This window comes from Myxine glutinosa, chromosome 2 (assembly GCF_964187855.1).
Source record: "Myxine glutinosa chromosome 2, kmMyxGlut1.1, whole genome shotgun sequence".
In the NCBI taxonomy this organism is placed as follows: Eukaryota; Metazoa; Chordata; class Myxini; order Myxiniformes; family Myxinidae; genus Myxine; species Myxine glutinosa.
This window is the reverse complement of record NC_136262.1, coordinates 62,928,862-62,954,524: the sequence shown is the minus strand read 5'-3', so window position 1 is coordinate 62,954,524 and position 25,663 is coordinate 62,928,862. Positions and strand designations below refer to the sequence as shown.

At 41.7% G+C, this 25,663-nt stretch overlaps 1 protein-coding gene across 1 annotated transcript in view; it reads left to right on the top strand.

Moving 5' to 3' along the window:
• Positions 1-25,663, top strand: part of PTPRK (protein tyrosine phosphatase receptor type K) — a 455,725-nt gene that overhangs the window by 373,802 nt on the left and 56,260 nt on the right. The window contains exon 27 of the mRNA XM_078772597.1: positions 13,908-14,057. Within this exon, the coding sequence (XP_078628723.1) occupies positions 13,908-14,057 (150 nt within the window). The remainder of the gene's footprint in view (positions 1-13,907; positions 14,058-25,663) is intronic.

Here is a 25,663-nt window from a genome sequence, read left to right as displayed (position 1 = left end):
AGTCAACGTGTGGCCCTGAATGGGTTTCTCTCATCTCCTCTTCCTGTTCAGGCTGGAGTTCCACAAGGCAGTGTTCTGGGCCCTGTGCTTTTTCTGGTCTTCATCAATGATCTCTCTGACTCTCTTGAAAATCCTCTGTATCTCTTTGCTGATGACTCTACTCTCTGTCGCTCCATTCTTCATCCCTCAGATCGGCAGTCTGCAGCCTCCTCACTCTCTGCAGACCTGGACAAAATCACAGACTGGGCAAACAAGTGGCACATGTCTTTCAATCCTGACAAATCTCACACTCTTACGATGTCTCTCCGAAAAGACCGACTGGACAACCCTCCCATCCACTTTCTGAATAATCCTCTCCAAGAAGTTCTGTCACTCAAGCTTTTGGGTCTCACTATCTGCCATGATCTTTCCTGGGAAAACCACATTTCAAATCTGGCCTCCAAAGCCAGTCGCCGACTGGGCATCCTCCATCGTGCGAAGTCCTTCCTTGGCACACCTGAGCTCCTCACCACATACAAGGCTTTCATCCGCAGCTCAATGGAATACTGCTCTCCCTTCTGGGCTGGTGCTCCTGCCTCACACCTAGCTCGTCTTCACGCTGTTGAAACCAAAGCATTCAGAATCATTGGAATCTCCCGCGATGAAGCTAACTCCAAGGGCCTCTCACTCACTCACCGCAGGCAGGTTGGTGGTCTTTCCGTCTTCTACCGACTCCTCTCTGGCCTTGCCCCCCCAGCTCTCTCTGGGCTCTGTCCCGCAAATATTCCTACAGGCCGCACAAGATCTGCCAGCAACCCTATTATGGTTAAACTGCCAAAATCTAGGCTCTCTGCTCACCTTCACTCCTTCATTCCTCTTTTCTCCCGCCTCTGGAACAAACTCCCTCACTCTCTTCAATCCCACTCCACCCTCCAGGTCTTTAAAACAGCTGTTCACCACCATCTCTTATCTTCCCCCATCCAAATCCTTGATCTTTTCTACCCCCGCCAATTTCACCCCAATACCACTTTTTTGAAATACCAACTTCTGTCCTGGAAATACTTGGTGTCCTTGTGTTTTATACTTCTCCCTCCTCCCCCTCCCCCCCTTCCCACACCTCCTCCCCCCAAGCCCGCTCCCTTCCACACATCTCCCTGCTCTCAAATGTTGTGTTTGTGTGCTTCCCCTTCTCTCCCCATCTTGTTTTCCGCTCCCTCTTTTTATATATTTTGTTTGTCTGGTTGATTTGTTTGTGAAGTAAATGTTAGCTCTTTCACGAGCCTTGATTCAGTATACAAAAAAAAAAAAAAAAAATGCTCTATTAGCTTCATGTTAGGATGCGAAGCGAGACCATTGTAATAATGAATGCATCAACCAACGTTTTCTTCACTATATATAGTATATACTTCATAATATCTGAGTTTTCTTTTTGATAAGTACCTTTACTTTTCAGTTTTCCTCATTTAATTTTAATACAAAAATGAAGTCTTTTTTTTTACATTCTCAATTGTGAAAATATGCATCACTTATTCATTCATTCATTCCTGTGCCATACATTGTCCAGAGCATTGGTTCTGCCGAAGGAGTTTCTTTGGCAAGGATTACAATCCTGAATGAGTCACCACTCTGACAAAGCGTACACAAATGAGGATACACTAATCTCTCAGTAGTTGTTGTTAGGGTTGTTTTATAGCCATGGTCAGTACTCTCGAGCAAGCCCACGACAGCGACATCTGATCGATCTCCGAGGAACGACCCATATATCCTCCACATCCAGGATGGTGTACGCCCACCTTCACGAAGTCAGATTCATGTATACATGTATACATGAAAGCCCGCAGAATCTTGTTTCTCACAGTCTGAGAGTCCTTTAGGTGCTTTTTTGCAAACTCCAAGCGGGCTTTCCTGTGTCTTTCACTGAGGAGAGGCATCCGTCTGGCCACTCTGCCATAAAGCCCAGATTGGTGGAGTGTTGCAGTGATGGTTGTCCTTCTGGAAGTTTCTTCCATTTAAGAATTATGGAGGCCACTGTGCTCTTAGGAACCTTCAATGCAGCAGAATTTTTTTGTAGGCTTCCCCAGATCTGTGCCTCGACACAATCCTGTCTCTGAGCTCTGCAGGCAGTTCCTTCGACATCATGGCTTGGTTTTTGCTCTGATATGCATTGTCAGCTGTGAGACCTTATATAGACAGGTGAGTGCCTTTCCAAATCATCTCCAATCAATTGAATTTACCACAGGTGGAATCCAATCAAGGTGTAGAAACATCTCAAAGATGATCAAGAGAAATGGGAGGCACCTGAGCTAAATTTCAAGTGTCATAGCAAAGGGTATGAATACTTGTGTCAATGTGATATTTCAGTTTTTTCTTTTTAATAAATTTTCAAAACTTTCTAAAATCCTGTTTTCTCTTTGTCATTATGGGGTATTGAGTGGAGATTGATGAGGGAAAAAATGAATTTAAACGATTTCAGCTTGAGGCTGCAACATAACAAAATGTAAAAAAAAGTGAAGGGGTCTGAATACTTTCTGAATGCACTGTACCTCTAGGCTATCCTGCTGGCCCTTTGTTATAAAAGAGTCTAGTTAAAATTAAAATTGCACTATTGCATTGGCCTGGCACAGACGAAAATCTTTGCATTCTCTTCCTATACAAAGAAGCCTCATGCGCTTCTCCAAATCGAGTGGAAGAAAGGAAAAGCACATCCAGTTAGGGACTTCAAGTCGAGCGGCACAAACACAGACAGCGACGATGGCGACAACGACAGTGGATCAGCGGCGAGTGAAACTGGGAATGGCAGGAGGAGAAATTAAGGAAAACGGTGAGGAACAGTGCAGACTAGCAGAAGAGTTTGCGACAAAACAGGGGAAGTCAGAGTGAAGCCATTTTTTTTTTCATTGCGCAGGCTTGAGGGCCTAATGGGCCTCCTACATTGAAATTCCTTTGAAATAATCTCAAATCGACAGGTTGAGAATAATTTCCGCTCTCAGTCTGTCTGTTGGTCTGGATTTTATTTAAAGTCGATTTTGTTATCTCTTGAGGGACCTCTGTGTGCGCGCATAGTTCATTCTGAGGATTCATTCGGCTTCAGGTTGGGAAAAGCCGATGGGTTTGCAGTGCCGTCTCTTTCAACTTCTGCTTGAGCTCTTCACAATCATCTCTTTTTCTGGTTCTTTTCGTATCTAGCGCATTTTATCCAATCCCTTGCTGAAAAGTTGTTTTTTATGAACAAAAGTCCAAGGTTGGAACCACCCTCAAAATTCACTATTTTTTTTCCACCAAAATTAATACTCACTGCAAATAAATATATAGCTTGTTTAAAGTAAATATGTATGGATTGAAATCAATGGACCCTGGATAAATGTTGTTTTTGTTTATACTTAACACTTTTTCATAGAATCTTGACCCAGCTGCGTTCACATCAGCTTGTGCAATCTATTCAGTTCCACTTGATCAATCCTACTATCTTACTATAATTCACCAAATGACTGTCTGTCCATCTGTTCCCAGGTACCGCAAAAACAGCTGAACCGATCGCAACGAAATTTTGGGTGGGTAATCCTGGGAGCCCGTGGAGTAAAATAGGCTGTATTGTTTTTCCAATTTTTTCCCAATTTACAAATTTTCCAGTTTTTCCAAACACGATGGAATAATATTTACCGATATGAACAGTGATGTGGCTTTTATTGAAATTCTACAAATACTGTTTAGATTTTGATGATTTGCGTGTGATATGATTTAACGGATGTTTATATGAATCGTTTAAAATAAAAAAAAGCCTTCAATTTCGGATAATTTGCCTTTTCATTTGGGCCTTCCCATTGAAGCCCCGCCCAAAGGACAGGTACCATTGCTAGTATTAAATAAGGCAATTGTCTGTATGTGTGTATTTGTGTGTACGTCTGAAAACCATAGAAAAAACAGGGCTGGGCCAAGCTACGCCAAGTATTGCATACATGTTGGTTAGGGTGGTCCAAAAATGCAAAAAAAATCACTTTTTTTAATCTGGATTTTGATGCTCTATCCGATTATTGTTAGAAATGGTCTAAATCATTCACCCAAAAAATATTTTGCATCTGAGGCATCTATAAACTCATACACACTCAACATATAAATTTGTCATTTTGGTCAATTTTAATGAAAATCGTCCATGTTGAGAGGCTTACAAAGACTTTAGAAATAGTTTTTTCCTAAATAATGTCATTGATGGTACATACCCCTGTGAAGTCCTCATGGTCGAAACATGAGTCAGACATGTATGAACATGTTTCAAACATGTTTCAAGCATTGTCAAACATGTTTCGACCATGATGATTTCACACTCACAGGCACAAGCACATGCAAAAAGTCATGAACCACAAAATGGCTTAGTACAATAGTGCATGTACTTTTTCCACCTAGGTTGCTATTGGATTGTTCTCATTTATCCAAATTTGGTGAAAAACGCCATATTTCAATTGAAGTGTGTATGAGTTTATAGATGGAATTGAGCGAAAATATTTGGTGGGTGAATGTTTTAGACCATTTCTAACAATAATCCAGTAGAGCATCAAAATCGGAGAGATCGATGTTTTTTGGACCACCCTAATGTTGGTAGTATCCAGGGTCAGGTCGTGAGCAAAATGCCTCCCCATCCCCAATGCATGGGAGGGGGGAGACTACTTGCAATTTTCGCCTGTATACGTGCCACAGTGCAAGTGGTTTACTGACCTCTGCTGCAGACAGGGGGGATTATTCGCCATGGCAAAACATATATTTGCCCCATCTCCACCACTACCACCCCACCTGCCCCCTCCGCTCCAGCCTGCTCCTGAAGGGAGCGGGTGTTTCTCGTCTATACTATAAAAGAAGCAGTGCGTTTGTCCATCCATGCACCCAGTGGTTGGAAAATTCGCATGACTCCATCCACAATTTATATACTATGGCCGCCATGATTTGTGATTACTGCTATACAAAGTCACATACATCATATTCACAATCACCGTGCCCTCCAGAGTTTCCCGACAAGTTTTCCCTACAGTGTAAAATGACAAAAGCGACAGTTAAAATGATCTCTATCTGATAGGCATCACTAACGATGTGAACATAGACCTCAGCTAACAGCGTTCTCTTGTTTATACACCGACCAAATAACTATGTGGCACCCCTCGAGCTTTTACCTTGGAGATTACACAGGTTTTTGCTATTATTTCTGACTATTTTCTCTTAAAAGTGTGTGTTGGACAGGCGACTATGACGGTTTTCTGCGAAGTTGGTGATAGCATGATAGGGCAGTGGAAAGCGTTACATATTCCGATGTTTCGATGTGAGAATGCCCGTTTTTGCTTCTTTGAGCCGGAGGAGGGTGAGGAGGGGGGAGGGAGGAGGAGGGTGGAATAAAGATTGGACATATTTTGATGGTGGAGGTTGGGTGGAATAATGATTAGGTGGTGGGGGGTGGGTTGATGAGTTGTGGTGGGGGAGAGGGAGTTGAAGGGTTGTAGTGGGGAGGGGATTGACACCTTAGGGTTGGGATGGGAAGGGTGAGGACTTTGTAGTTGGGGGGGCGGATGTTGAGGGACTTGGGGTTTGTGAGGGGGGGGGGGCATGTTGAGCACTTTAAGTCACATTTTACACTGCGTGGATGTTTTGCGGAACCCGGGTTGTATCTATAAATCACCACTTGTCCAGCTTTCAAAGTTTGTTTTTCAGCCATCTCCTGTCTTATGCTCATTGTAACTGTGTCCTCTTTACCTGAATAATTAGTTGATTTTGTTGCTTCATATTCAGTCCTTATTTTGCCAGTCTTAATCTCCTTTGTAGAGTGCTGACCTCCAGGATCTCATGCCTCACGCAGCAACCTGGAGGCAGTTTGTACTTGGATCACTTCCTCTGAAAATCATATCCAGGTTGAACAACAGTGAGCTATCCTGCCAATTTGATGACTTGTTCAAGAATTACACGACTTGACTTGTTCAATATATCGGTTGACCTCACGGTTTGTGTTCCCATCTGAATCTGAGCCCATGGCCCATGTAAAGTTTATTTAAACATCTTTATTCTCGCCTTTAAACGCAACATAAACTATTGTGCACAGAGTGGGACCAAGCAAATATTTGGAGTGAAAATTCGGTTGGAATCGGGACTTAATCTCAAGGAAGAGTTTGTAAAGATTGCTCGGAGGTTCTTGTTCCCAAACTCGAGGTCCGTTACACTAAATGAGAATAGTTTTCAATTTTCCCATCACCTTAACCAACCAAGGCAGATTTCAATTACCGGCTTGAAGTATGATCACACCGCCATATGCAACCTCAATTATGGGCCTTATGGTCTCGAACCCAGTAAGGATTTTACCTTATTTTGCAAACATCGAGAATTAACAGGCTTGAACAAGGGAGCCCCACGGAAGATGGATGGAGGTGCTTCTGCACAGCGGGAGCCCTCTACTGAAGTGACCATACTATTCGCTCTCCCAGTCGCAAGGTTCTCAACCTATATAATTCACACATTCAATTATTCATCACATGGCTTTCACATTTTCAACCCAATCGTTCAAACTTAATCTCTGGAACATTTCTTTTCTTTATTTGCACAGGTTCTGGTTTTATGCTCGGGTGTCTAACATGGTGGTTATAACGCTGACGCAATGTTTTACATACATCCAACTGTTTTTTTGTTTGTTTTGGAAATACTAATTGAACAGTTGATCATATTCGCTTGAAGTTTACCTAGAAGGTCATTAAAATTAAAAAAATTTAAACCATTAATTATATGATTGACAGGTTTCAGTGAAAAAATTGCCTCACACTTCAAGTTGGCTCATCTTGGGTTCAAATCATGTATACGGTCCTAGGTTTGTTGATTTGGCAATTGTCTAAATACAATGATGTCTATTGATGTCCTTGGTCATCCACATCTTAGGCCATGTCCTATTTTTTAGTATTGGTCAGTGGCTCATCGAGCATGTATCTTTGGCCCATTTCTTTCATACATTGCCTGGCCCTGGCCAGACCTGACGTTTCACTGGAGCTGGTTAGGGCTGCAGGAATTTAGAATTTGTTCAGGGTGTTGGCATTAACTCACCTACTGTCTGTTGAAAAGACTGCGGTATCTTTAACGTTCCCGGCATCCGCAGCTTGGCATCCCATGTGATGGACGGTGCACTCAGCGATGCAGCGTCCTGCCAGAAAAGCACCAGACCGAAAGTTTATAATCTGGTCAATAATCTAACCCAGACGAGACATCTCAAAGGTGAATACTTTACCTCTGCGCCATCTTGTCAGGCCATATAGCATCTTTGTACGGGATGTAATTTATGTAAACATCCTTCCATGATCAGTGCTTAAAATATATTGACCAGACATGCAGAGGCATCCATGCTTGATTCATCGCAATACTAATTTGCTTCCAGAGATCTTGTGTTTCAATTTTCGATTCACAAAAACAGGGTCACGTTTGGAGTGGAGTGGAGTTTAGGCCTGACAAACTAAGTTTCCAATTCGAATTGGAGACTTTGATAAATAAAAAAATTCTACAGCATGGGCCTGTGGAGTTCGTGCATTTCCTGGACATGTATACTCGGATAAAATTAATTGATAAAAATTGATATCACAGCGGCGATTTAACTCAATTTCATATTTCCAACTTGGATTTAAGCAATAGGCATGGGGACTTCCACTTCTCAAAATGTTGATGATTCCCTCGTGGGCATTAATAAAATCCATGCTGCCCTTTAAGTAAGAGGCAATAAAATTTGAAATCTATCTTCAGACTCTTCCTTCGCTTTTATTACTCAATCTCCTTGGACTAATCTGCTCATTCACACGACCCTTACCAGCCAGGTTTAAAAGTGTCCTATAACTGACATGTCATTCTCTATCCGACCGAACAGAAGAAGAACTACCTTTAGAGGCCATTTTCCCCCACAGAGCAGGGGTTGGCCTTTTTCGGGCACCGTGGTCCCCATTTTTGAAGCAATGTTTTATGGCCGGATGCCCTTCCTGCCACCAACCCTGTTAGTCACCTCTTGCGACACACAGGGAATTATCAGTGAACTGGTACTCAATTTGTCCACCTCGGAAGGATGACAGGCTGAGTCAACCCCCCTGGTGTTAATTCAGCGATCGACCGGGATTCGATCCTAGGATCCCAAGCCGGCACCCTAACCGCTAAGCCAACACCAGGCTTATCCGACCGAACAGGATGAGTTTTAAAGATTGTCAAAAGGCACTCTGAAAAGTGAAGCTCTTCTGATTTCTGATATTTACCCTTCATTCTTCAAAGAAGTGCAAAATCATCAACATGATCTCCACAAAGTTCTAAATCTGAACTACTTAGCTAATGACCTCCTGCCTATCATCATTAGGGAGATAAAGCAAATGAAAGATAATTAATTTTCTGCAACTCTGTTTAATGACAGCCCTGGATGTGCTTCTTTCTGTTGACTTAACATTCAAGGATTAGCAATGCACACACAAAGAGGAAAGGACGTCATTCATGGAGGCTTATTTGAACTAGCAGAGATCCGTGTTTTGAGATTTAATCTCAATTAAAGCGACCATGTCTTTGAGCTGCCTTTTACATGCAGACTTCGCAAAGAGATTGTTTTTTGTTTTTTTACAATTGCCAACATGGAAGATCTGTTCACCGATCTGAAGCATAATTGGTACTTGGTAATTGCTATTACATTTTCCTTGATTCATGTATAACGGAAACCTGTAGCCTTTATTACCTTCACCAAAAAAGGTGGACTGTTTGTCTGTCTGTGAACAGGATATCTCAAAAAGTTGTGGATGGATTTGTCCGAAAGTGGGTGGAGAGGTTGGGTATGTGACAAGGACTAAATGATTAGATTTGTATGAAGATCTGGATCCGAGTCTGGCAACTAGAATTTTTAAAGTGATTCTTCACCATTGAGAAATAGGACCAAAAACGATATGTAGCATGATATCTCAAAAAGTTGTGCACGGATTCGGACAAAACGAGGTGGATGAGTTAGTTAGGCGAGAAGAACAAGCCGATTAAATTTTGTTTCAGGTCCGAGTCCAGATCCGGCCTATCGACCCAAAAGTCGATAAACTTTTCAGCCTGGCGGAGGCATGCTCTCCACTGAGTGTCATTCTCATTCCTTTGTTTCAGGTGTGGCTCAATCTTCTTTAACAGTTTCTGTCATATCTTTACCAGTTTTATTGGATCAAATTATTATTTATGGAATCGGAGAGACAATATTGATCAGAGGTGGCGTACACTCTCGCCTTCGATTTGTCTAATGTTGTTTTGGTCTCGATGAAATAATATCTGACTTGTACGTTTCACAGGTAAGGCATTCATTATAGAGGACACCATCCTTCAGAGGGGACATCATGCCTGATCACGCATCATCAGTTTTTATTTTAAGGATTCTGCCATGCCTATTCTGTGCTGGTACATTGTCCAATTTCCAAAGTCATGCCATCATGACATCCAAAAAGGGTCACCATATGGGTGAATATGGCCACGATCTCTTTTGAGACATTGTTCTTTTTTTCCACCGTCTTATTGAACTTTTATTCTGCCAAATCTAGTATTGTGGACAGATCAATGGCATTCCTTCCAGCATGACACATTTGATATATTATATGTTTAAAATCTGGTTTATTTTGGGGTTTATTTACGTTAAAGGCTCCAGTGACGGTCTATATAGTCATCATCAAGGTCAGGCCTTAAATAAAAGAGCTGCATTGATAGAAAAGTGTTTGCTGTACTAAGGAAGCGAGATTGAAGATAGCCCGGTAGCTGTAGTTTGAGTGAGACAGAAAGTAAGACCAGCAATCCTGACATGGAGAGTGTAAGATGGTTCCAGGCACCACTTTCACGCTCCTAGTCAGGGCTGTAGTCCAACCCTGGGTCATTGCTGTCTGCAACCTACTACCTTTACTTTATCATTCCGTATTAGTCCCCTACCGGTGTACACCGGAGGGGACTATAGGTTTGCACGCCGTCCCTCCGTCCGTCAGTCTGTCAGTCCGTCAGTCCGTCAGTCCGTCACGCAAAGAACAGTTTTCCGGACTTTTTATCTAAACGCTTAATGCTAATGATTTCAAACTTGGCACATCGTTTCCTCATGATAAGTTACAGATCAAGTTCGAACTTCACGACGTTTCGATCATTTTTAACAAAGTTATGGCACTTTGAACTTTGGTAATTCTGATAATTCTGATGATCCTTAACTCAGTGCCATTTTAAGTTTTAATTTCCTTTAAAAACCAATTTCTCTGCAATAATAGGACCGATTGAGATCAAATTTTCACCATAGGAGGGACTCAGTCTGTAGAATATTTTAATGGTAATTATGACGTCACAGGTCACGTGGTTCGGGCGTCATATTGTTTTTCGTGAAAACACGAAAACCCCTTTTTCTCTGCAACGGCTGAACAGATCGAGGCCAACCTTTGCAGGCAGAATCGCATACCCATGACGAACAAAAAAGTCAGCGAGCATGACGTCATGCGTCACATGGCTTCAGAGTTATGACGTTTTTAAGCATGAACCTTTAAAACCGAGCCCCTCCCTCATTTTTGATCCAATCGAGGGGAAACTTCACAGATCTGTTCCGCATGTCAGTCTACTAAAATGTCCTTTTGGAATTTGCGATAGCTCACGTGGTTTGGCAGATATCGTTAATTAAACGGATTTTTTTTTTTTAAATGGATATCGCTTGAATCGCTTTATTGATCGACGTGAAACTTCATACTATAGTATAAGTCATGAAGAGTAACATGTGTGCAAAATTTCAAGATGATTGGATGTACGATCTGGAAGCTAGAAGGTGTTATTGCGTGAAGAAGAAGAGGCGTCAAGTGTGCGGATTTAATTATTTATCACATGTACAGACTGAAAGCATCGTTGGACACGACCTGTCACGGTCATTTTAACCTCAAATAAAATTCTAATTTAAGATTTGTCAATAGCTGAGGTATATTAACAAACGAATAAAACAGATTTGGTCAAATTCTGACTTTTTAAAATCGATCGCATTTGACAGAGTTGTGACAAGCTGAGGAAGAAGAAACCTCGCATTGGCTTCTCCAATGTGCCATAAAAAAATGGATATCTCTTGAATCGCTAGTACCTCAGACCGTGAGTTGGTAATAATTTATATAATTCACACAGTGCAATACATGCAGGCCGCTCCACGGAGCGACCTTGCGGGCTTATCAACGAGGCGAGGCGTGACACACGTGTCTCAGCATACCTCGGATCAAGTTTGAAAACCAGCATCAACCGTGCATAAATTTGCATATTCGATCATTTTTGACAAAGTTATGGCACTTTGAACTTTGGTAGGAGACATGTATTGCAGCGCAATGCTCAGAATGCTTGTTCATCTATGGTCCACATTAGTTCTAAAGAGGTACGCACACTCACCTCTAAGCTATCTAGCGTGACATTGAATCCTGACCCAGTTCTAAACTGGTTTCCTGGTGTTTCACAGGCAGGATGATTCATCAATGTGTCCCTCGGATGGATGTTAAACTGGGAGTCTTGTCTGCAATACTACCCCACAGCCTTGTGCTGCCTACGAAAGAAAAAGATTCGTTCTAAGGAGTTAAATTCCCAAATTCCTCATTCCACAATCTCATTATTTTAAAAAAAAATCTCATTCATTATTTCCCATGACATCTGATCGGTTTCACATGTGATCCTCATCAAAATTCATGTTTTCATCAAAAATGTATGTAGGAGCTTTTCGTAAGAGCATATACTAGATATCGGAACTCTGTGGTTGAGAAAAGTCCAGATTGGATGTGACTTGGCCTAATGATGGAGAGGCACAAAGTCAATTAAATACGTATTTAATTTGCTCTTTTCATCGTGTCGAGATCAATCCTTCATTGAAAGTCATGTTGCTGCTGAATTTGTGACATGGATTGCTTTTTCCATCAGCTATTTGCGAATGTTCCAAAATGATGTCTCGGAGAGAGTTTCCTTTCATGAAATCAATGTTAGCATTGTCACCTTACATGCTAAAATATATTACGCAAACAATTGATATCATGCTTATCAACCGGACCTTCATTCATTCAAATCTCACAAAATAATTGTATGGATCGGATGCTTCATGAACTAACTTTCCATGACGTTTGCCTTAAGCATTTCCACCCACGCACAAGACAACATGAAAGTGCATCCCGCAGGTAATGTCATGTCATTCACTGGAACATTTTGTGCAGAACAACACCAAACAGCATCCCGTTCAAGACGTACCAGTTGCTTGCATGTTTCATCCCTATCAGGCATTGTATCTCCCAATGCTCTCATCAATTCCTTTCCATGGTGGGTACAGCACATACTGTATAACTCGTGCTATTGCTCTTTTGGGTCGATGCACTCATAAAATTCTCAAATAAAACCTTAATAATGCAAGATGTTTACGCGGGCAATAATTTCAAGCATTCGCAGAAATCCATTATTGAACCGTTCAGCTTCACATCGCAGATCTTTCGATGAAAGTATTGTTCAAATCAGAGCAGTTCCTACCCAACGGAAGTAGCCCAAGATTAAAAGCTCGTATTCTCACGCTGGATGTACTCCAAGAGTATATTTGCTTGACTACAGGATTACAAAATTTGCATTATTCATTTCCAAGACATCAGGCTCGCCCGGCTGATCCAATTATGAAGTTCTTGTTTTAAGCAGCAGTGAACGCATGTTTACAAGGGGAAAAGAATATTACGATCGTTTTCATTGCTCTCAGATATTGGCACTAAAACCTTGAGATCCATTGCTTCATTTGGACAGGTAGTAGCGACGGGGCATTCGCTGTCGGTCGATGGGCCGGTTGGACAATCGCAGCACGAGGACTATCATTATTTGATATTCAAGTCCTCAGCATGAAATTGTGTTTTTTTTGTTGATTTTTTTTCAGCATGGCCATGCAGCCGGAACTAATGGGTCATTTTGACATGTTTTGAGAGACTTTATGAAGCTTTCTCTTTCCTACTAGACATTTGTATCGTGTGATTGACGGCTGCGCACCACATGTAATGCACTTGTAATATGGCAGACCTGGTTGTGGGTGACCGCTTTCAAACCCCTGTTCTGCAGCTAGCCCACAGCAGTCCACTTGTTAATCTTGCGATAATTCACCAAATGTCTGTCCGTCTGTCCGTCCGTCTGCTCCCAGGTACCACAAAAACGGCTGAACCGATCGCAACGAAATTTTGGGTGGGTAATCCTGGGACCCCCTGGAGTAAAATAGGCTTTATTGTTTTTCCAATTTTTCAATTTTTCCAACTTCCAAATTTTCCAATTTTCCAGTTTTTCCAAACACGATGGAATAATATTTACCGATATGAACAGTGATGTGGCTTTTCTTGAAATTCCACAAACACTGTTTAGATTTTGATGATTTGCATGTGATATGATTTAACGGATGTTTATATAAATCGTTTAAAATTAAAAAAAAAAAGCCTTCAATTTCCGATATTTTGCCTTTTCATTTGGGCCTCCTAATTGAAGCCCCGCCCATAGGACAGGTACCGTTGCTAGTAAATTAATTGATGAAAAAAAATCAATTTCAGTATTTGGGGGACAAGTTGGGATACTGAGATGTGCATTTGCATGTTTCTGTTGGGTTTTCCCTATTGGCAAGGTAAGGCATCAATGACGTCCAGTTCATGCAGATGTGTAAAAGCAAGTGGAGTGTTTCCAGGCACAGGGATCAAACGACTCGCAGTTAGCTCCCACAGCCCTTTGTGTATGTTGTCATATTGAGATGATGAATGAGGAGCGTTGTGGCCGAGAAGCACTTTACACTAACGGCCGCAGCGAGCCGTAATTGCAGGCGGTTTGGCACGACGCACGGCCTAACTGCCAAGCCAAGGGCGTAGGAGGTCAGAGATGGCAACATCGGGCGGTGGGCAGATGTTTAATCACAGCATCCGTTCCTCCACCCTTTCCCCATACAGGAACAGTACGTGTTCATCCACGATGTGCTACTAGAGGCGTGCCTTTGCGGGGACACGGCGTACGCCGCCGACACCTTCAGATCAACTTACCATGAGCTGGGTCGTGTGGACCCCCTCACACACTGCAGTCGTGTAAAGGAAGAGTTTTTGGTCAGTAATTCATTTAATAACAATGGTTGTTGCATTAGACACTATCTCATTTTAGTTGTCTGGTAGGATAGCCTCGATGGATGCACGCTCTTCTTGAGCTGTGTCGCTTGCGTTCAAATCTTGGCCCAGTTATAAACTGTCATCCTGGTGTTTCACTGGCAGGGTGATTCATCAATGATGGACGATGGACGTTAACTGGATGACCCATCTACCAGAATTACTTGCTGGGCATTAACGATAACGGTGTCATACATGAAGAGTAGGCAATCTGTCGCAGGCACTCTGTCCAAATTCCTGCCACCTTCAGTCCAGTGTCCTGTGACAAATTGGCGATCTGTCCAGGATTGATTCTCACCTTGAAATGTTTCTCTACGTTGTGAATGTTCTGGAGCTATGTCAAGAGCATGGGCCTCCATTTTGGTATTGACCTCAATGCAGTAGTCTGTGCGGATCTCTCTGAATTGATGATTCTTTGTGGTTGAGGTTCTCCCACTTGATTCGTCATTCCATTTGAGTGGTTAATCTACTCATGAGCACCCATGAGATTCAAGGAATAGTAATTGTATATTTTTCTTGTTACTCCTATTATTATTACTATTATTATTATGATTGTTGTTGGTGTTTTTCCTTTTTATTGAGCCTCCGCCTATAGGGATAGGGGGATGCTTAATACAGGGAGGCCTAGAGAATAGGGAAGGCTTAACAGTTATCTCGGAGCTGGCTGAGACTTTCAGAATGAAATTCTGCCTCAATAATGGGAATAGAAAGTATGCGAGGATGACAAAATTATTTTGACCTAGACCTGAAGTTAGTCTGATCGGAACGAAATTGCCCACTCTAGATAGCTTCAAGCAAGTCGCATTTACACTTAATTTATATCACAAGAAACACCCGCTCCCTTTGGGAGGATTGGCAAGTCATCATCTTCCCCCCTCGCAGGTTTGTTGCCCATGACATGGCCCTGTGTAGTACCAACATGTATGCAAAATTTGGTGGAGATCGGGCCGGCCCTGTTTTTTCTATGATTTTCAAGATGTACATACATGCATACATACATACATACATACATACATACATACATACATACATACATACATACATACACATGAAGAATTGCCTTATTTGATGGAGTAGGATACCCCACCGAGTTAAAGGTCAAGGTCAAATGGCGGTCTGAAAAAAAAAACCTTTTTGTCATCGCTCCATTTTGCCAATGTGGAATCTTGAAGACTGCTTGGCCTTCCAAGATGTTCTTGCATCATAATAGTGCACCTGCACTGAAGTTGTGCACCTGATATTTGATTCGTGTCCTTCACCTACTTTTTGGGGATTGTGACTGAATTAACAAAAAACACCTTTTTGATCATAACTTGATTAATTTTCCTCTGATTTTCATGACGAGTGAGGTACCCGTGCTATGCACGGGTGGGAAGCCAGACGCAAACAGACAATGCAGAAACGGTGAATGCTAAAGCATGAAACCAATAAATTCCACATTCCTGTCGCACCTTCAGTCACACGTCAGACATGGACAGAAAGTTTGTGAAGGACTTCCATGAAAAACATACCCGTTCGCAAACAAACGGGTACGTGTGTTCCATACCCAGTCAATGGTGAATCTGCATATGGCGATCCGCGAATTCACCTTTAGAAAGTAGAAACCGTCACGGCATTCCGTCATTCACTTGAACTCGATATCTCTTTTTTCATTCCAAACAGCATAACTCCAATCACAAATTAAATAACATTAATATAAATAATAAACTTTTAACAACATTCGTGACATAAACAAATATTTAAATCCTGATGTGAAGTTCCGTACAGTTGGGTGAACACAATGACGAATTCAAAATCGTAATTGTATTCACTCAATTCCAATCATCAATTGATACTTTAACAAAACGATTAACACGATTAACGTTTAATGATTTAACATTACGATTGAATGACGGTTGTATTGGGATATTATCAAACCCGCGCATTGCCGTCATCTGTCCACTTCCGGATTCGCTGCAGGTTCATAATTCTCATCAAAATCTAAACAGTATTTGTAGAATTTCAATAAAAGCCACATCACTGTTCATATCGGTAAATATTATTCCATCGTGTTTGGAAAAACTGGAAAATTGGAAAAACAATATAGCCTATTTTACTCCAGGAGGTCCTAGGATTACCCACCCAAAATATCGTCGCGATCGGTTCAGCCGTTTTTGCAGTACCTGCGAATGGACGGACAGACAGACAGACAGACGGACGGACGGACATTTGGTGAATTATAGTAAGATGTTGAGTTTTTTTAGATAGATTGTAGATGGGGACACATTTTCTTAATTTACACTGTATCCCTAAGTGTTGAAGGTCAAGATCATCTGGTGGTCCGAAAAGAAATATGGTCATCGTTGGATCACGGACACCAGGGGAGGCACATATCTTGTTGTGACCCTATTATCCATACTATTATTATTATTATTATTTACAATATCATGTATCATTATTATATTAATATTATTATTTACAATTTTTTTACAATTTACAATTATTTATTACTTCTTCTTCTTCTTCTTCTTAGTAGTAGTAGTAGTATAATTATTATTCATAATCCTGCTCCAGATCTGTGTACAGATAGCTGGTAACATTTTGATTTCCTCCTCCCAAACTACCCTAAAAGAGTTATATCGGCATTAAATCGGCACCTGGTGCTTTTATAATTGCCAGCTTTTCAGGCCTCTCCGTACCTCACATTCTATCACTATTGGTTCTTGCTCATATTCTATTTCTTCAAAGGTTGCCATCACATTGCTATCTCGTTTGAATAGAGTTTCGATATAGTCCTTCCTTTTTCCTTTCACCTGTTTCTTCCATGTGATCTTTTCATGTTCTACTCTTATGGATCCCAATCCGAGACTTACACTTTACTGTCTTTTTAAAAAGAACTCTCTGATCTTTTTAAGAAGATCTCTTGTTTTTCCTGCTCTGGTTGTCACTTTCTATCTCTATGCACGCCTCTGAAATATTCATCTTCGTCTTTCCTAGCTTGTCATTGGAAGTCGACATTTAGCCATTTAATCGCCTCTCTTGATGTGCCTTTAGTTTCGCGCTTTCTTCTTCTGTCTGGAATATTTATTACCTCTTCTGACAGCCATTTAGCATTTGTCTTTCTGCTTGCTTTTTGGATGTTGTTTTTGACCTCTTATGTTACTGTCTTCAACCTCTTGCCACAATTCATCTGATATTCTGTCAACCAAGTCTACGTCTGCAAAACGGTTGTTTACCTTATTGTTTAGATACGTTTTCAAGGTCATATTTGATGGGAGTTTTGGGGGTTTCTTCACCTTTCTCAGTTTGACTCGTAATTTTGCCACAAGGAGTTCATGTTCTGTCCCACAGTCTTTGTCTGGCAAAGTATTGGCAGATTGCACAGCACTTCTCCATCTTCTGTTGATTACAATGTAGTCAATCTGATTTCGATGTTGCCCATATGCTGAAGTCCACATGTTCATGACAGGCTGCCCTTGGATTCTTTGATCCAGGTGTTTGAAATTACGAGATCATTCTCTGCACAGAACTCTAGCATTTGCTCCGCGAGCTCATTTTGAATATCAAGTCCGTACCTACCTGCAATCTCTGGTGCTCCTACCTCTCCAATTTTTTTACATTCCAGTCTCCCATAGTAATTAAAACATCTTCTTTCGGCACCTGTTCTACCTGTTCCTGCAACTTTCCATAAAACTCCGACACATTTTATTCATTTGTTGCAGAAGCTGAAGCATATATCTGAATAATGGTGGTGATCACAAGTTGGCCTTTCAACCTCACATATATTAACCTATCATTGACTGAGTTATATCCTAGTACTGACCCTGTCATCTTTTCTTTGCAAATCACTGGCACTCCATTTCCTTTATAGGTTTCGTAACTAGAAAAGAACACTTTGTAATCGTCAGATTGAAACTACTGCCCAAACCAGGCCATGTCGGATCACTTATCCCCAACATTTCAGTTCTTCTCCTCTCAATCTTTCACTTTATTACATCTAACTTTCCCTGACTCATTGAACTTACATGTTCCATGTTCAAATTTTGTGAATGTTTGTGACGCTCAGAGTTCAAATTTCAGTTCTGACGACCCCAGCGACTGGATTCCCTTGTGGGTGTGATCCAATCCCATCATAATGACCAGTCCTACTCTTCAACACTTTGCTATTCCCCAGTAGCTATTTGGTTGCTTTATAACCTGGGGGTGGGGGGAAGCTCATCATATGTCACCACAGCTTTATCGCTCAGTTTTCAGATCATGATTGTTCTCTTGGTATGTATGGAAGTGCCTTCTTCTGGGCAGTGTCTATACTAGCTAGCCATTTTTCTCAATAAGAGAATCCTCTGCTTAACATCAAGGCCATGCAGCCATTACTCGCAATATGTGCCAGCTGCCTGCATGGCCATCCACCACCTGCTCCCATGGCTTCACGTAACACTGACCAGGAGGCTAAAATGGGGAAATACGCCTTGCCCAAGGGTGGCAAATTAGTTAACGAATGCAAAGGCCACCTCCTTTAAAAGGGATGCTACATTTACCCTGTTAAGTCTTTGGTTTCACCTGGACCGCAAGGCAGGGGCGGATTTGGATTCAGAGTTTCCTTCTCCTAGATTAGCTGCTGACCAAGTGTAATGAGCTAGACCTGCCAAAAGCAACTGATTTTCAGGTGCCAGTGATTCGCCTTACACCTCTACACCCTGCATGAGAAGTGAGAACAACCCCGCATGAGAAGGCTGGGGCTAAGGTACACTGTCAGAGGCTGTTTGAGACACCTTGAGAGCTTATCCTACATGTCACTCCACAGATAACAGTACAGAGGGGTCAATATGACATAAAAGATGGAAGCAGTCAATCTATTTACCATTGAAAAAGGAGGAGAACCAAAGAAAGGAAATGCAAGTGATTGTTCAAATAAGCAAACTGCTACCTTGATTTCACATACTAGCAAGATATTACTAAAGATCACTCAACACAGAACAGAATACTTCATTAAGCGAGAAATGCCCATTGAGCAAGCAGGCTTCAAAAGCAGAAGAGGTACTAAGGTTCAAATCTGACATGGATCATGGGACTATCAGAGGAAGGTGTATCTCTGTTTTATAGTTTATAGCAAAGCCTTTTCTCATGTTGATCATGAATTTGTGGATTATGCTGAGCGAAATGGGGATGTCGGACCACCGATATGTCTGATAAGAAACCTGTCACTCAACAAGTAGATACAGCATACAGTAAGAACAGAGTATGGAGAGAGAATGGTTTGGAGTTTGAAAAAGGGTGAAACAGTGTTTGAAACAGTGTTCCTCCTGGGAAAACCACATTTCAAATCTGGCCTCCAAAGCCAGTCGCCGACTGGGCATCCTCCGTCGTGCGAAGTCCTTCCTTGGCACACCTGAGCTCCTCACCACATACAAGGCTTTCATCCGCAGCTCTATGGAATACTGCTCTCCCCTCTGGTCTGGTGCTCCTGCCTCACACCTAGCTCGTCTTCACGCTGTTGAAACCAAAGCGTTCAGAATCATTGGAATCTCCCGCGATGAAGCTAACTCCAAGGGCCTTTCACTCACTCACCGCAGGCAGGTTGGTGGTCTTTCCATCTTCTACCGACTCCTCTCTGGCCTTGCCCCCCCAGCTCTCTCTGGGCTCTGTCCCCCAAATATTCCTACAGGTCGCACAAGATCTGCCTGCAACCCTCTTATGGTTAAACTGCCAAAATCAAGACTTTCTGCTCACCTTCACTCCTTCATTCCTCTTTTCTCCCGCCTCTGGAACAAACTCCCTCACTCTCTTCAATCCCACTCCACCCTCCAGGTCTTTAAAACAGCTGTTCACCACCATCTCTTATCCTGCCCCATCCAAAACCTTGATCTTTTCTACCCCCGCTAATTTCGGTCCCCTTGTGTTTTATACCTCTCCCCCCCCCCCCCCTCCCCCTTCCCACGCCTCCTCCCCCCAAGCCCTCTCCCTCCCACACTTCTCCCTGATCTCTAATGTTGTGGTTGTGTGCTTCCCCTTCTCTCCCCATCTTGTCTTCCGCTCCCTCTTTTTGTATATTTTGTTTGTCTGGTTGATTTGTTTGTGAAATAAATGTTAGCTCTTCCACGAGCCTCGATTCAGTATACAAAAAAAACAAAAAAAACAAAAAAACATTCATTCTTTCCCCATACTTGATCAATCTTTATTGATAGTACATCATGAGTAAATCAAACTTGGATGACATGGAGGTTGGAGTCAGGATTGGAGGAAGATGTATCAACAACCTAAGGTAGGCTGACGATACCATTCTGTTGGCAGAAAGTAAAGAAGACTTGATGAAACTGCTGCAGACAGTGAAGAAGGAAAGTGAAAAGGCTGGTCTTTATTTAAACCTAAAAAAGACTAAAATCGTATGAACTAAGAAGACGTGTTCAGAATGGGAATCAATCAAGTGGAAGTAGTGAAAAGTTTCATTCTACTGGGTTCTGAGATTGAAGTGAGTGCAGAATGTGGAGGAGAAATTGATAGAGATGGTTAGTGTTGGGGAGAACAACAATGTTAGGATTGACAAAGATCTAAAAAGACAAAGATGTGACAATACAAACCTAGAGGAGACTGTTGATGCTTTGGTATTTGCAGTTGCAATATATGGAAGTGAGACGTGGACAGTGAAGAAGAAAGAAAGGAAAACGTCTGAAAAAAAAATTGTCATGCCTGAAGCTTCCGTTAAAACAGGAACCGGTAATGTCGGAGTTTACGGGCGTAAACTGGATAGGTGGTTGTAATGTCGGAGTTTACGGGCATAAACTGGATAGGTGACTGCCTTCAAACCAACTGCCTTGACGAATGCTTTGTCGAGTCTTACAGGTAGAGCAGTACCATGTCTTCCCGTCTGATACATCACCACGAGTAATAAAACCACAATGGACATTACATCGAGGGCAAATACAATAATTCTTGATGAGTCTGCGACGTGCACACCACTTAATAATGTCAGGTATTAGAGCCAAAGAAGTGATATTATGATCCTCCGCGACCATAGCGTTATCATCTAAAATTTCATCTTGTGGCACAATAAAACGAGGAGCTGGGGGACGACCGCCTGCCATAACTGAGTGCTCAAACTGAACGGATCAATATTTAAAAAAAAAATTAATATCAATGGAGGATCATGTATGGAGGATATGGGGGATCATGATATGGAGGATCATAATATCACTTCTTTGGCTCTAATACCTGACATTATTAAGTGGTGTGCACGTCGCAGACTCATCAAGAATTATTGTATTTGCCCTCGATGTAATGTCCATTGTGGTTTTATTATTCGTGGTGATGTATCAGACGGGAAGACATGGTACTGCTCTACCTGTAAGACTCGACAAAGCATTCGTCAAGGCAGTTGGTTTGAAGGCAGATACCAATCCAGTTTACGCCCGTAAACTCCGACATTACCCAGGAACCTCAGCGCTGAGTTAGACTTGATGATGGGCCGAACGATCTTTTATTTTACAGCATTTATTTAATTGACATATTGTGGCGGACACGATGGCTCGCTGGCGTGGTGACATCATTCCGCGCACCAAGAGGGTGCCGGCCACGCCCGAGGGGTAGGCGTGGCCTCGGGATATACATGGTGCGCGCAGCCCCGAGCACCTCAGTGCTATAGTTGAGCTTTGGAATAAAGACTCTATTTGGTTACCCGCGTTGTTGCTTATCTTCTTGGCAAACAAGTCGTGCGCATAGCACCGCACTTCAATATAACTTTACTGTTCACCAATAAACTTCCATTGGACCGAATTAATGGCGGCAAACGGAAACAGATAGCTGAACACGTTTCTTACCGTTTAAAGGGTTTATTTGTTAAGTAAACAGGGAAGAGGGTAGCAAGACGCTACAAACAAAAAAGGAATGAACCATGCGAGTGAAATAAACACAGAGGTAAATGGAAATATTCAAACTTATACTGTATGTACAACGATTGGAAATAAAATATATAACTAACCCACTAAGCGCCACAGATCACACTTATACAACAAAACCGTTGAAGGCGAGAGTTCCTTTATCTGATGCGTAGGGTGAACGCAGGTTCAAAACAGATCACTTCGGGGACCAGGTGTGGGACGATTCTGAAGGGGACCAACACGAGCACAATGAAAATGTTCCTGGTGTAGAATCCAGCGATGATCCATCTCCTCCAACACGTCTCGTGGGGCCCTCTGTCCTTCAAGGTTGGCCTCCTTCCACACAAGGATTTGTGCTCAACCTCAACAACCAGGCCTCTTTATCTTATCCACACCTCTCTTGTTCTCCTCCTTCCTCAAGTGGTCTCTCTCCCGATTTCCTCCCCATGGGCGGAGTCCCCTATTCTTGGGCGGAGTTCTCTGCTCCGGCCATCTGCCTAGCGCCTATAAAAAAGTAAAGGCAGGATGGCACTTCCGTCTCCATGGCACATTACCCCACCATGGCTAACACACAATGGACAGACAGATTGTGATGGCCACACAGATGAGAAGTTCTTGAAGTCTCCCATGACAAGTTCTCGCCTTCTAGGCCCACCTACCATGAGATGTTCATGCCCACATTTTATAAGGTCTACTCTGTCTATAAATTACATACGCTGCCTCCTCAGCGTCATGTGTAAAAAAACAACTTAACCTAACAGGTCCCTATTACAAGTATTACATGTCAATCTAACTGCTACTCGAAACACACAGACCATGCTGCACTTACACGGTCTAACTATGGACGCCTTCCCCCTCCTCTTTCCACGTAACAATATTAGAGACAATTGTGAATTTTGGAAGAGATATATTTTAGATGACATCCTTGATATATTAGTACAAAAAAAAAATTGGGGGTGATAATAATAAGCCGGATAATCGTATTTTGAAATCGGGACTATCTTCACTTTTGTTATGCAAATGAGCTACTTCCGTCGATTCTCGTGACGTCATGGGGGTACAACTCCTAGTTTCTAGTTTTTTCAACCACAAAGCACATGATCGTTGACAATCTTTTTGTGCGTCAGAGATGCAAAAAAAACGACTTCTGAGTTCTGTGAGCAAATTTTTCGTCGATTGTAACAGTTAAAAGCTTGACACATCGGCATCTTGAACGCTCAAATAACTTGTGATGAAACGAAGACGTGCATTACCATCAATGAGTTGTGCACCCGTGATGTCACGCGAATCGACGGAAGTAGCTCATTTGCATAACGGAAGTGAAAATAGTTCGATTTTAAAACATGATTAACCGGATAATTATTCTCCCAAATATATTTTCGTGTTAATGGGTCAGGGATATCATCCTCAAAAACATATCTCTTCAAAAAATTTCATGATTGTGTCCCTTTCAGGACCTCTGCCCTGCCATCCAAAGTATAAAAGCCAAATTTGAACGAGGCAAAATAAAAGTAAATAAGTCAATAATCCTCGGTTTAGAAACAGCAATGGTTTAAAAGAGCTGACTTGGTGAGGATGGACTCGAAGAAAAAGAAAATCGAATCGAACGAAATATGATGATGGCTATATGATGGAAAAGCAGCACATTCCGAATTATGTTCAATGAGCATGCCTATGTTTTTTTTTTTTGTTTTTTTTTGTTTTTTTTTGCTGCTGCAAATAGTTTTGTTTTTTTCATGGCTGCAAAGAACTTTTAATCCTCGCAATTGCATGCACAGTCTTCGTTTTATTTTAATCCATCGGCAATCAATAATTGATTACTGCTTAAAGTTATGCTGCAGTCATGGTTTGTGTGGAGTAGAGAGCTGTTCTGTTATTCTGGAGTCATATGATTTAAGAGACCGATGCAGTCTCTTTTTTATGCTTCTGCCGACGATGTTGCGGGAGGCATTGTGTTTTCGGGATGTCCGTCCACCTGTCCATCCGTCTGACTGTCCGACTGTTCGTCCGTCCATGATAGGTTTTCATTGCCATAATAACTTGAGAAAGGCTGAAGGGATCTGAATCAAACTTGGTGCAGGTATGTATAATTAATTAAAGATGAACTGATTATATTTTGGGGTCATGAGGTCAAAGGTCAGTGGTCATATTAGGTAAATATCCTGTTGCCGTGATAACTTGTGAACCAGTGATGGGATTTTGACCAAAGTTGGTACAAGTATGTACTATGATGAAAAGATGAACTGATTTGATTTTGGGGTCAAAGGTCATAGTCTGTAATAGTGTTATAACTTGAGAAAGGCTGAAGGGATGGATATCAGTCAAAGTTTGTCGCAGGTATGTATAATAATGTAAAGATAAACTGATTAGGTTTTTGGGTCATGGAGTCAAAGGTCAGAGGTCAAGTCAGGTTAAAAAAAAATCTGTTGCCAACTAATTGGTGAACCAGTGATGGGATTTTGACCAAACTTGGTACAAGTATATATTATGATACAAAGATGAAGTGATTTAATTTGAGAATCAAGAGGGCAAAGGTTAGCCAGAGTCTGTAATAGGTTTTTGTTACCCAGATAACTTAAGAATTCCTGAAGGAAAAGAAAGTCAAAGTTGGTACACGTATTATAAATGATGTAATGATAAACAGATTAGATTAAGTGGTCAAGAGGTCAAAGGTCAGAAGTCCCGTCATGTAAAAAATTATGTTACTGCGCTAACTTGTGAACCAGTGATGGGATTTTGACCAAACTTGGTATAAGTATACATTAGGCCAGATTAAAAAAAAGAGTTGGTGATCGTCCCCGCCCGACCCTACGAAACACACCCGACCCGAAACTTTTTTTATTTTTTATTTTGAAAAAAATCATTAAAAAACGATCATAATATGAATATGATAAAAAGATGAACTGATTAGATTGCTGAATCAAGGGTCAGAGGTCATGTCAGGTTAAAAAAGCAATACTTGCAAACAGTTGAAGGGATTTGAATCAAACTTGGTACAGGTATGTATAATGATGTAATAATATGGATGGAGGCATATCAGTCGACGTCTCGACGTCGAAGAGTACCGTTCTCGTTCTTTATTTCTTTAATATCCAATGCTGACTGCTGGTTACAACACTCTTGTGGATGTGGCTATTCACTGGCTATAGGTAAGAATGAGGAATAGAACACAGGTGCAAATGGCTTCCTCAGATGTTACCTGAGGATCCTTGATATCCACAAGCCTGTGTTGGAATACGGGATAGCCATATTTACACCTACTTTGAAAGGCGGTGCACTCCATGATTCATCCTCTCCTCCTTATCCCCTACCTGCAAGCCTCAAGCTCACATTATAGTTAGATCCAATTTTGTCAGAATCTATTCCTGGTCCACCCTTTAAAAAAACACCTTGAAGCTCTTCGAATGAATGCCCGATCATCTTTTTCTCCGAGGCCGGATGGGATCGATTTATATGTCTCTTTCTGCTTTTCTATGCTTTTCATTTCTTGGCAGGATCGCATCTTGTCACTGTGATGACATTTAAGTGAAATGGTGATTTATTTTCCGACATTATAATTTGTCATTGTTTCAGTGAACAAAGATGCGTCATGTGAGTCATACTTTTAATGGTATAGTCCATGATGGATGTTTCCAGTACTGCAATTCCTGTGCTTGTTTAACATCCCTCATCCCCACTTCAAGTTATAAACGATTT